Here is a 12,665-nt window from a genome sequence, read left to right as displayed (position 1 = left end):
GTGTCTCACTAGGCAGTATCCGCATCCTGATGTGTCAGTGAGAGAACTGACTGCCTCTGACAGAGGTACAATGTGCAGATGAAAGTTAAACTGGAATGCTCACTGTGTGTCACTATCAAACATCCCCTTGGCTACCCTTGCCTGGTGTTTGGCTGTAACTCTTCCTAGCTCACTTAACATGTAATCTGTGAGGGAATATCTTTTCTTTCTCACATAGCCTTGGACAGGCAAGGGCAGACAAATTATTAAAGTAATTCATTTTTATTACCAATTTTAATCACCAAAGAAGGAATTAGAATTCAACCAGGGAAATTATTTATTGGCAAACTTTTATTGATAAAATAATTCATCAAAGATTTATGAAAAAATTAAAAATCTCTGAAAAAGAAAATTATGTCAACCAAGATCGTAAAAGGTATGTCTGTGGGTGAGGAAGGGTTTTCTATTTGGGGTTGACTATGTAAGTGATGTCAGAGATACTGAGGACTTTACTTCTGAAAAGGAAACTAGGAAGTAATATTGTGATTCATAAGAAAGGCTACTGTAAGACAAATATCATGTGGCTGTAGGTGACTCCATTTCTTGACCAGTCGTATTTGTCCTGATACCTATTCCAACATCTTAATCTCTTTCCCGATTTGGATTGGCCTGTTCTTCTTTCTCAGTTACCACGAGCTGAAGTTCATCTTATTTCATAAGCTTGGGCTGTCATTTCAGCAACAGCTTTTCTTCCTGGCATGGGCCTGCTCTTTGCAGGGTCCTTTGGCTCAGTGCCTCTGACCTTGGGTGGTTGGTACTCTGAGTCTCCCTGGCTCCCTTCCCATGGCAAGTGGGGACTGTAAACTATAAAACACTGTTTTAATTGTTTTCGATTTTTTTAAAGTCTTAAAATGAAATTTTAATGTTATAGCCTTAAGAAAAGATTTGTGAATTTCTCAGTTCACTTATTTGGTACATTAGATTCAGCTATTCTGACAAATAGCTAGGAGGACACTGTGAATTATTTTCCACCCCATTTAAAAATATTTTGGAAACTGACACAATCAATATTTTTCCTAAAATCCTCTTTCCTTGCCCTGGGAGCCTGAGGAGTGGGTTATAGTTGAAATTTTCTCTTTCAGGCTTAAGATCTTACTTTAGAGCTTCTGGGATGCCAATCCTACCTGATCTTTTGGTATATAATCATCATTCTCTTCACTCAAGAGATCTTTTGTAGAAATTTTATGCTATTCCTGGAGTTACATGCTATTATGTTCTTAGTTTTGGAGAAGCTGGTATAGAAATGATGTAGAAAGACAAAATCATTTTTTTTCCTTAGAGGATTGTTGAGTATCAATGGCTCCATAGGTACTCCATTTAAACTTCTACTCAGGACCAAAATAGAGGCAGTGTTTCAACCTGGGATAGACTGTTCCAGTGAGACTGGACTCAAATTAGATCAGCCAATCCAAAATCCATTTTGAGTCACCAGAACTGGAAGGCTAGGCTAAGGCTTGGCCATGTGTGTAGGATAGAAAACATACCTCCTTCTGTGTGTGTGTGTGTGTGTGTGTGTGTGTGTGTGTGTGTGTGACATGAGACTTGTTAGCCAGGAACACAGCTTATCACAGGTCTGTTAGACAGACAGAGTAGACAAGTCAAAATCAGAGAAATAAGAGCCAGGTTGGCCTGAGGGATAAAATGTGCTTGAAGAAGGAATGTGTTACCAAATCTTTGCTATAAATGAATGTCTAGAATTTTTTCTTGCCAGCCCAACTGTAATAAATCACACAGTCAGGGGTGGCTTGTGTTTTGCTTATCTGGATCAGTGTCTCCTTATAACCAAGTCTTCTCACTCTATCTTAGGAGGCATGCTGTTCCCTGGAGTGGCTGGTGATTCCTTTGGTGGCCAAAGCCCAGGTGACTCCCTGAATCACTGCTGTCTGGCTAGTTCTCTGGGGCCAAGAGGGGGTTCTCTACAGTCGCCCTGGGGAAAGCCTTCCATCAAGAGGGCTGACTGGTGTCCAGGTCTAGTGGTGTGTTAATGGTGGAATGTCTATATGGCAATAGGGTCCTGGCTTTGGTCCTCTGGATTATGTCCTTGTCATCTTGTGAGGCATCAGAATTCTTATACTGAAGCCAGATATCTAGGAGGGCACGTACTTCATCTTCTTTGTACCATTCACTTGCGTGAAGGTGGCAAGAATACCTCCTTCTGGTAAATTATAATACTGTATTTGGAAGGGAGGAGGAAGAGCCCATGGAAAATGGGGTGATTAGAAATAACAAAGTTACAAAGTGCTTTCACATACATTTTCACTTGAGTCTCACAACAACCCTGTGAGGTAGGTATAGTGTATAACGCTTTCAATTTTATTTTGCAAAGAAAGACACCAAAGACTAGAGAGCTTAAGTGATTTGCCCACAGTCATGATAAGTGCCAGGACCCAAACTCGAAGCCACGTCTTCCAAATTCACAGCTTGATTCCATCTGCGAGCAGCTACAACCTGAGGGCTACCAGTTTGATGACATGATGGGGAAGGCGCTTAGTAAGTGAGCACCTAACTTGTTTAAAAGTCAGGTGGTTTAGAAAGAATACATTAGTAACCAGAATCCATACAATCACCACTTGCAGGGCTTCCCCCGGGGACTGCCGCTTATGGGCTTGAATCTTGTGGGTTGCTTTGGCATATTAGGAGATCATCTGAGTAACCTGGACAGCTAGGAGCTTCCTGGGTGGTCAAAGATCAGAGATGAGGGGATTCTCGTGGCCATCATCCCACTGCTGTAGCACTCATCATTCTGTTTAATTGTTTGACTTCCCCATTAGAATGTAAACTTCTTAGGGGCAAGTACTGTAACATATTCATCACTGTATAATCAGAATTTAATACAGTTCTGGGCACATAATAGATCCTCAATAAAAGTTATTTGAATTCACTGAGGATTGAGATGTTTCATGGGATGCTTCTGTACTTTACTTGTAAGAGATTGATTTGCCTGGAAGAGGTATAATAGATGAATGTGGAACTGGGAATAGAGAAAACTCAGTTATTTTGATGGTGGGTAGTATACACAGGCACTGCTATTCCAGGGTGTAATTTCATGATCCAAGTGATCTTCGTCTACAATGACAAATTTACTAGATGTGAATTCAAACTGGTAGCTGTACATTAGTCAGGGATCCATGCAGAATGTAGGTTTTTGACGGCCACTGGGGGTAAAGGCAATGTCTCTTGTCATGGAGAAATGTGGTTCATTTTGACAAATATGAAAATAACATTGTTTTAGTAATATGGAGAGAGCTCTGTGATAAAAATTCTCCGAAGATGATTAATCACAGTCACCAGTGGTTCAATAAAAGTTGGGAGAGGGCTCAGTCTTTTTCTGGTTCAGTTCTGCCAAGGCACATTCTCCTTGGTCCTCCACGTCTGTCTTCTTGACACTTGGCCATCAGAAGTCCCAAGACCCACAGTTGAGGCTGTGTTGAACCTTGAACAGGTAGAAGCTGGAGGACAAAGCTTCTGTGGTCCAGACCTGGACCTCAGTGTGAGTGCTCCTGACCATGACACATAGGCAAAAAGCCCACTGCATAGAAGCATCCCTCCAAGAAGAACGGGCCGGCTGCTCTAAGACCCACGACCTGTGGCTGAAAGTAGTAGTCACATTGTTGCTCTTCTATGAGTGGATTACAGAACAAATTTGTGGGTGTCACAACCTGGTGAGTTCAACTTACTTGAGTAAGAATTTTTAACTTAGGGTATAATACATCAGCTCACCAGTTTTGGGCACTCAGGATCAAGTGGGTCCTGAAATTAATAGGTGGGGAAGAGGTCAGCAGCCCTGGTGCTGCTAGAGATTATGGGTCACCCAGAGGTCCTCCCAGTTGTGATGATTGGTGCAGGCCATGACTGGATGCCTGGCTTCTCCAGGTACTGGTGGCAAGTTTCAAACATGGCCTTAATGGCCAAGCATTCCTTCTTTCAGATGTTGTAGTTTCATTCTGCAAGGATGAAGCCTGCGGGAAAATAAGGCGTAAGGTCACATCAAGGTTGATTTCAGATAAGATCTGGCTTTCCATTGTCCTACTACTACTTATAAGGCATTGGCTCCACTTTAAAGGTCCATTGTAAACAAAATGGAGCATGAGGAGAGCCATTGCAAACCTCACAGGACTTCATAGGTTTTCTGGACCCCAGGCAGCCAAAAGAAAGCATAGCATACTGGCTGCTCGTTCAGTAGAATCTGTTTCAGGGAGGGCCTTGAAGTTCACCCAGATCTGGAGTAGGATACACTGGTAGCTTACACTAGACAAGGCCTTGGATATCTTCACCTGAAAATAAAGTCAGCATCCTCCTCAGATGGAGAGTCAGTAGAGCTTTCTACCAAACGTGGTCTTGATATACTTTTTACAATGCAATACCCTGGAGCTTGTCTCCTTAGATCTGGAATCTCTGATCTTGACTTTTAATTATAGTTTCGTACCATGCATAAGCTTTAAAACACTAGTAATAAATAATAAATATATAAATCCTAGTAAAGTTGTAACTGCCAATCAAATTCGATGTTGTTAAATGTATTTTTAACCCACCCATTTAAATATATGCTCTTAAACAAGGAAAGTCCCTCTTTCTTGAAACCCAAGGGGTAGACCTCATAATTTAGCCATTAAGTAACAGAATCATAAAACTTTAGCTCAACAGCAAGAGTCTTGAACCTAGGCACAAATTGGGAAGCTTAGCTTTGGCCAGCTTCAGAGGGATCAGCCTGATCCTTCCTCTACGTTCTTGTTAGAATTTGAGCCCAGATTTTTTTTGTCAAAATCTTTGCTAATGCTCTAGAGCTTAGAGAAAAGTAAGTGTTTCTAAAAATTATTAGTGGATTGTTAGCACTTACCAGTTAATGGAATTAAATAACCAGTTATTTCAGCAATGCAAATGGTCTGACTGAGCTAAAAATAGAAATCAGTTCCAAAGACTTTAGAAGACATTTCCCAAAGTGAGCTCTGTGAACACTAATTCCAAGAAATGGGTTTTGTCATTAAGAAGATTTGGGGAACACCGCATGATACCTACCTCTTTTGAAGACTTAAATTATACAAATTTTAAAGACTCTAGGAAGTCTTGTAGTAAATAATCTTATTCAACTATGTTTAACTCAGTATGTCCCCAACATTTCTATGTGGAGTTAAGTTTTTAAGTAATATTTAGGAATTTAGTAATATTAGTATTTTGTAGAACTGGTGCTACATAGAACAAATTTTAGTGAATACTGGACTAGCAAGTAATGTACAAAAATACTTATTTTTAAAATATACATTTTCCCCATCAAAAATAAATCAATTAGCCAATTACTAATTATTTGTTACTATAACTGTCTTAGAATTAAGCTGGGTTCTTTGGAAAATAGGAAATGCACTTGTTTAGAGCATGAATTCTGCCTTTAGTAGGCTCAGAATCTGGTTAGGGAGATGAGTCTATCATACACAAAACAATATCAAACACCAGAAAAATCCATATAACCAAGCAATAAGTTAAATAATGTGGACTAATAGATATAGTAGTTCTAGAGAGGCACATCAGATACTGGAATAATGAAGGAAGAAATCTTAGAGGAGATGCCACTGGTTTTGTGGGGAGAGCTAGAATTTTGACACGTTGAGGGCAATTTTACTTAAGGGCAAAAATACACAAACTTTGAGGGCCCTATGACTCCTAGAAGCATGAAGCAGTGTGGCAAACAATACTTTGTTACACTGTAATCATTGAATTCTAACATATCTTGAGGCCTTCCCACTCAAGGACAGAATGCTATATAGCAGTATAATTAAAAAAAAATTTCTCCTATACCTCTTTAGAGTTCTTATCTGGTATATTATTATGAGTTGCTTAACTGTCTATTTTCTGTGATAATCTAACTGATGACAGAGTGAATATTTTATTTATTTGCATATCTTTGGAAACCAACACCTTTGTATCCCTAGCATCTTGTCCATAGTAGGCCTTCAATAAATGTTTTGTTTGTTTGTTTGTTTGTTTGTTTGTTTGCGGTACGCGGGCCTCTCACTCTTGTGGCCTCATCCGTTGCGGAACAACAGGCTCCGGATGCGCAGGCTCAGCATCCATGGCTCACGGGCCCAGCTGCTCCGCGGCATGTGGGATCTTCCCGGACTGGGGCACGAACCCGTGTCCCCTGCATCGGCAGGCGGACTCCCAACCACTGCGCCACCAGGGAAGCCCAATAAATGTTTTTTGACTATGTGAGGGAATCAATTAAAAAATTATATGGCAGAAAATTGTCTATACAAAACCAGATGTTGCATCAGGGAATAATGAATAGAATTAGAATGCGTGGACTCTTGAAAACCAGGCAGAGGAGTAGGAAGGGGGAATCAATAAAGATTTTTAACAGTCGTGGACAGAAAGCATTATTTATGAGAAATCAAACTGTCAGTGATATACAGGGTGGACTGAAGTAAAAATGGATCAGAGAATCAATTGAAATTATTGTTAAAGCAATCTAGTTACAAGGTTTAGAACCAAGGCTCTAAGAATGTAAGGGAAAAAGGCACAAATGCCAAGTGGGTGGGTCTCTGAAGCTGGCTGATTGGAAAGATCAAGAAGCATGAGTGAAAGACGATTCTTTAAGTATTTAAATAGCTAACATTTATTGATTGATTATTATAGGTTATACCAGACACTTGGGTTTAGTATCTAATTCAGTCTCATTTGTTCCCTACAACAGTTCTATGAGATAAGAATTATAATCATCTCCATTTTACTGATAAGAAAATAGACTAGACAGGTTCAGAAATTCATTCAAAGTTACACTGTTAGTAAGTAGCAGAGTCAGGACTGGAATGAGGTCCATTAACCTTAGTCTCCTCTGGAGATGACATAGATGTTTGTTCCTTTGACAGGTAGAAACATTAGAAGGAAAGAGATGGGTTTTAGATATCTGAATTTTGAGAGGATCATGAAATATATCATTGGAAAAGACTAACATTATATTTCCAACAGCTTGGACCTTGGTTTAATAAACAATCAGCTTTTCAAATAGCCTATGAATGTACTGTTTGAACTGTAGCCCCATCAGTCATGTGGAGGAGGACTTCCCCCTGTGAAGACAGGACATCTTAGGAAGCCAGGAAATGCCTGGTGAGGGCACACCTAAGATGCTGGCCAGGACTTGTGACCCAAAGACAAGTCACTGCCTCCTAAGAACACCGTAACATCCAGGGGCATCATGGTGGACAAGCCTGAGCTTCTGACTTGTAATGCCTGCAGTCAGAGTGAATTATTTGACCTGCAGGATTCTGAGGGCCACACCGAGGCTGTGAGGTGCTTTTCTCCCTTTTCACTTTGACCAACTCACAGAAGCTCTAGTAACTGTTCGCCTAGAAAACATCACACACAACACCTGGGGACTGGATATGATGTGGTGGGTGTAGAGTTCTATGTTGTTTTTGTTTTTAATCTTTAGGAAAGTCTTCTGTCTTCTTGTTCCATTGTTGTATTTACACTTTGCAGTGGTTTAAATGCTAATCACAAACAAGGTATGCATAAAAAACTTTAACCGCATAAAATCAAACGGTAAATTTGGTGGTATTTTTGAAGAGGGGCTGATTTTAAAGACAAAAAAACTTGGACCAGGACTATTAACATTCAGAATTGTAACTCCTGTTTGATTTTTTTTTTTTTAATCACTTCTGTGTTTCTCTCTCTTGAGCGAGCTCTCTCTCAAGACAGTCTTTCTGGATAATTCATTGTAGAAATGAGAGAGGAAGCATGTAGTTTTATTTTGATATTACTGGTAAATCAGAGTAGTACACGATTGCCTCAAACTCTGAATTGTTTGAATGGTTTTATTTGCTTAAGAAAATGGAAGAAAACTGAAACAGAGAAAGAGTCTATGAATGAGTTGAAAAGATAACTGTAGGTCTGACAGCATATTCCGTCAAGTGTACACAAGCCGCAGGGATTCTACCTTTTCATTCCAGACTGCTGGCTGACTGAAACCCTTTGTTCAAGCAAGGCCATTGGAGCCATGCTTGGCATCATCTACTAAGAAAACCTGACACACTCACCTACACGTGCTTACGACCTTTGCAAATATCTTTTTAAAAAAAGTTTAGTTTTTCTATTGAATACCAATTAACAAAAGCAACACATGAGAATTATATACTATAATGACAGTGTACAAGTAATCTAGAGCCATTCAAGTAATACAAACCCAGTAAAGCAGAAATTAGAAAGTCTCAGGTAAGCACAAAATAAAGTAAATATCATAATATTGGTAGATACACACTACTATTCGATTGATTTATATTAGGAAACCAATATCAGCACATTAGATTATGACTACTTATGTATCAAAAGTCTTGAGCCTACTATTTATAATAGTCATTCTTGATAACAAAAACTTGAACTGAAGTCCTAAAGGTGCCCCTTATGTAATGTTTCTAAATCTTGCTAATAAAAAAAAGTCTTTTTGACAGCACTCTCTCTCTCTTTCTCTTTTTTTTCAAGTTTATCTCTTCCCATTCAATGTTAATTTACTTACCTCTGAACCAGCAAAATTTAAAGGCCATTCCATTGCAGTACTAAGGGCAGTCAGATCTGACATTACACTTTCTATCTATAGAAAATTTGTGCAGACATTCAAGATCATGATTCCAGCATGACAGTAAAATTTGCTGGAAAGATTTAGCAATACGAAATACTTTTAAAGAACACCAAGAGTCAGAATTTAGGGGCATTAATTTCAAAGATGGAAGTAGTATAGACTCAGAAAATATTTCTCTTATCCCTTCCCTTTTTTGGACCATTTACATTTTAATTGTTTTTTTTAATTATTAATACAGAAACTATCTTGTTGCAGAGATTTAACCAAGAGTTTTGACCCTGAGATATTAAAATGTCCAAAATATTCCAAGTAGAAATGGAAAATCTCACACGCTTTATGATAAAAGGACAAGGTACAGTGTAAATACTGCAGCAAAGATGTTAAAGCAGTGCACAATTAGAAGATTTCCATATAAACATTATAGATTAGTTAAGTGAAAACCATGCTAAATTTATTTCCTTGGGACTTGGGTAATTTGTGTTTTTAAGTGGTTTTCCTTTTTTTAATTTTTTTACTCGTGTGAGGTAACAGGGATTCCTCATGTAATCTGTTCCTTTTTATGTACAATACACATCACACACACACACACACACACACACACACACACACACACACAGAGTCAAAGTCAATGGCAGTGGGTGGTTTATGTCAGGGCTGGTTTTGACGCCCCTCTCCCGGAATAAGATAAATGTAAGTGATGAAGAGCTCCTGGGGTTGGTTGAACTCATTTTGTATTCAACACTCTGCCTGGCCCCTTTCTCATCTCTTTCTCCCTCTCTTTGTATGTTCAAGCCTACTTGAGTTTCTTTTTTCTTTTGTAGAACTTGGTTCTTTTGATGTGTTTCAGGGCACGCCCTGTGGCAAAGAGAACTTCCCAGGAATCGGAAACATCAGCACACAGGTCTGAAACGGCCACTGTGTAATAGCCAGAAAGATTCAGGCTCAGAAGCTGGGTCTTCTCTCTCCAACAAAATGCATCAAAACACATAAGAGGAGGGCAAACACGCAATACAACCTACAGATATGATTTTAAAGGGACACATACGAGAAAATTTAATCATTAAGTAGGCGTTTGTTGAGATTTTTTAACCTGGATTGAGCCCATGAGAGTAATTTAACCTGAGATATGTCTATAAACATCTGCATATTTGCTAGTTTAACCAAATTCCCCTTATAATTATAAATTAGTTTATTTTGTTTCACTGCTGTTATAGCATCTATGTATCTGAGATTCTCCATGGCACATGGTCCTATTAAAAATGATGTGAGAAAGTGCAGTGCTTTAACTCTCTATTTATTTGTTTATGAAGTTGAAAGAAATGCTGTTATAAGTATTGTAAAATCGCTGTTAGAAAGCACCATCTATATTAGTGTTAGAAAGCACTATCTATATTAGTAATAGAAAGTCTAGATAGAAGGAGTTAATTATTTTATATCCCATATCAGTATTTCTATTTTCATAAATGAAAAATATTTAATAAAATAGTGTTATGTTTTATTTAAAATAGCTCTGTTTACTCACATATTATACTTTATGTGGCAAATCTTTCAGGACTATGTCACTGAATTAGAACTTGGAACTGAAAATTAAACAAAAAAAAAACAACAGAAAATAAGGAAAAACAGTGCAGTTTAAGTTTACCCATACACAAACTTATCACTTTAAGATGTTCAAATAATAAATTCAATTTTTACCCAAGTCTCTAAAAGAAGCCTTTTATTTTTAAAACCAAAACAAAAGCAAACTTAACTATAAACTTGGTAATTTATTGTTTTATTGATTTAGGAAACCAATCTATATTAATTAGGTATATTGTTTACTTCTGTATAAATGAATTCATTCTAGGCCTACTGAAAAATAGAATGCTACTAACTGAATAATAGATCTAGGAAAAATCTGACCAGGAAACAGTTGATTATTTTCAATTAAATTAGATTCGGTTTAGTAAATGTATTGAGCACTATTTATGTGTTTGTGCTAATGACATTACCTATTGACTCCTGGGAAAATAGTGGTATCACTGAATTCATCCAGCATTTTCCAACATACTTAATGCTTAGAAAAATCAATCAGCTAATTGTCACAATTTCTTTTAACTTTGGTCTCTATATCCACAGCTTAAAAGAAAGAGAGAAAATGATTTCTAAAATGATTCAGTTATTCAAATATTAGTAAAATACAAAATTTTAACAATAATATGGGACGATAATTTTAACAAATTGGTAATGTTATAAAATAACTTTTATAACTACAATGTCTCTTGAATTTTTCCACATGTGTCCAGGTTACTACCTATGAATATTTGTACAAATATCTATGAATAACGGAAGAAAAAAAATTTTGACAGTGGGAAAGACTGGGGATTCACGATACTCATTTAAATGCTACCAGGAAAGTTTAACGGGGCTTTTATTTAAACCAAAACCAAATCTTTAATATAATACAAATACACATAGAAGAGTACAAAACAAGATTTTTATCTTTCTGATGCAGCATATACTGATCCTGCTTCTTTCCTTAATGCTACATAGCATTTCTAGAAACTGGATGCTTCCAAATTATTTGATCCTAAGTTTGATAAGATACACAGATGCATATTGGACATCACAACACTTTCCAGCTTTATGGCAGTGGCTGCATGCAAAGGGGCATATAAAGTTCTCAACCTGTTTATAAAGGTCAGGGAAAGCCCCAGGTTTTGAAGGAGCAGCACACAGGGCTTCCCTGTTGACGCAGGATTACTGCTGTGACACATCACACCGATTGTCATATCATATATTTTAATGGTGCTAGAAATCTTGTTTTGCCATAGTTACAGTTGTTTTCTGCCTCTCCTTCTTTTCTTCAGAAGTGCTATCTTTGACCTCTAAAATGGCATTGAAGTCTGGCGTACCAGGTATCTGACTAACGTGTATCCTTTATATTAAGCCCAAACCAGGAAATCAAGTGCTTTTATTTTTTAAAATTTAAGAGAAATTTAGCCTTTTCAGATGGACTGATGAGTTCTAGACTTAGCAATGTTTCCATTTATTTGACTGATGCCTAAAATAAGTTTTCCTTTGTGTCTCACTGAAAATTTTTCCAGCCATGTTTGTAGAAACCACTTGGGAAAACATACACCTATGAATTTTTCAAATATTTTTCTTTTTAAACAAAAGCAAAACATAACAACTGATTAGAAATTAGTTGACTGAATTCAATCAGATTTTATTTTATTTTTTTCAGCTATAATGTAATCAAAAAATTTTTTAACATCTTTTTTTTTTTTTTTTTTGCGGTATGCCGGCCTCTCACTGTTGTGGCCTCTCCCGTTGTGGAGCACAGGCTCTGGACGCACAGGCTCAGCGGCCATGGCTCACGGGCCCAGCAGCTCCGCGGCATGTGGGATCCTTCCGGACCGGGGCACGAACCCGTGTCCCCTGCATCGGTAGGCGGACGCTCAACCACTGCGCCATCAGGGTAGCCCGTAAAAATTTTTTTAACAACTTTATTGGAGTATAATTGCTTTACAATGGTGTTTTAGTTTCTGCTTTATAACAAAGTGAATCAGCTTTAAATTAAACTTTCAATTACATAAAGAGTTAGAGGATATGCTGGAGACATCATACCTACCCAAATCATACTGATTGGTTACTTTATTGATTAAGTTTACCAGATAACCGTATAATCTCTATTTTACTACTAGAATTGTGAAATGATTCCATTTTAAAAAATTTTAGTTATTAGGTAGCTTCCAAAAAAATTATTTATTTTAAAAATAGTTATTTGGCTCAATTGAAGGTTTTCTGCTCTTTTGTTTCTATGTCTTCCCCCTCCCCCCAATATGTCTATGTGGATGTAATCTAAATATTTTTCTAAAAGACCAATGGGCTAAAAAAATATACAAAAGAACAATGGGCTGATGTTCTGCTCAGTTTCCCCTTGTTCATGACCAATTTTTTAGGGACTTTAATGATCACCTATTCCAAACCTCTCATTTTACAAAGGCGGCAGTCTTGGGGAGTTTACATGACTTTTATCACTCAGATCTAGCACCATAGTAGGTGCTCAATGAAGGTG

At 37.7% G+C, this 12,665-nt stretch overlaps 1 protein-coding gene across 1 annotated transcript in view; it reads right to left on the bottom strand.

Annotated features, from left to right (window-relative positions):
- Nucleotides 1-3,839: 3,839 nt before the first annotated feature.
- Nucleotides 3,840-12,665, bottom strand: part of GRID2 (glutamate ionotropic receptor delta type subunit 2) — a gene marked incomplete at its 3' end in the record, with an annotated part of 1,358,095 nt that continues 1,349,269 nt past the window's right edge. The window contains exon 16 of the mRNA XM_081252684.1: nucleotides 3,840-3,998. Within this exon, the coding sequence (XP_081108810.1) occupies nucleotides 3,840-3,998 (159 nt within the window). The remainder of the gene's footprint in view (nucleotides 3,999-12,665) is intronic.

This window comes from Mesoplodon bidens (genome assembly GCF_964165515.1).
Source record: "Mesoplodon bidens genome assembly, chromosome: 1".
Taxonomy (NCBI): domain Eukaryota; kingdom Metazoa; phylum Chordata; class Mammalia; order Artiodactyla; family Ziphiidae; genus Mesoplodon; species Mesoplodon bidens.
Note: the sequence above shows the minus strand (reverse complement) of the source record. Positions and strands in the feature narration are given on the sequence as shown.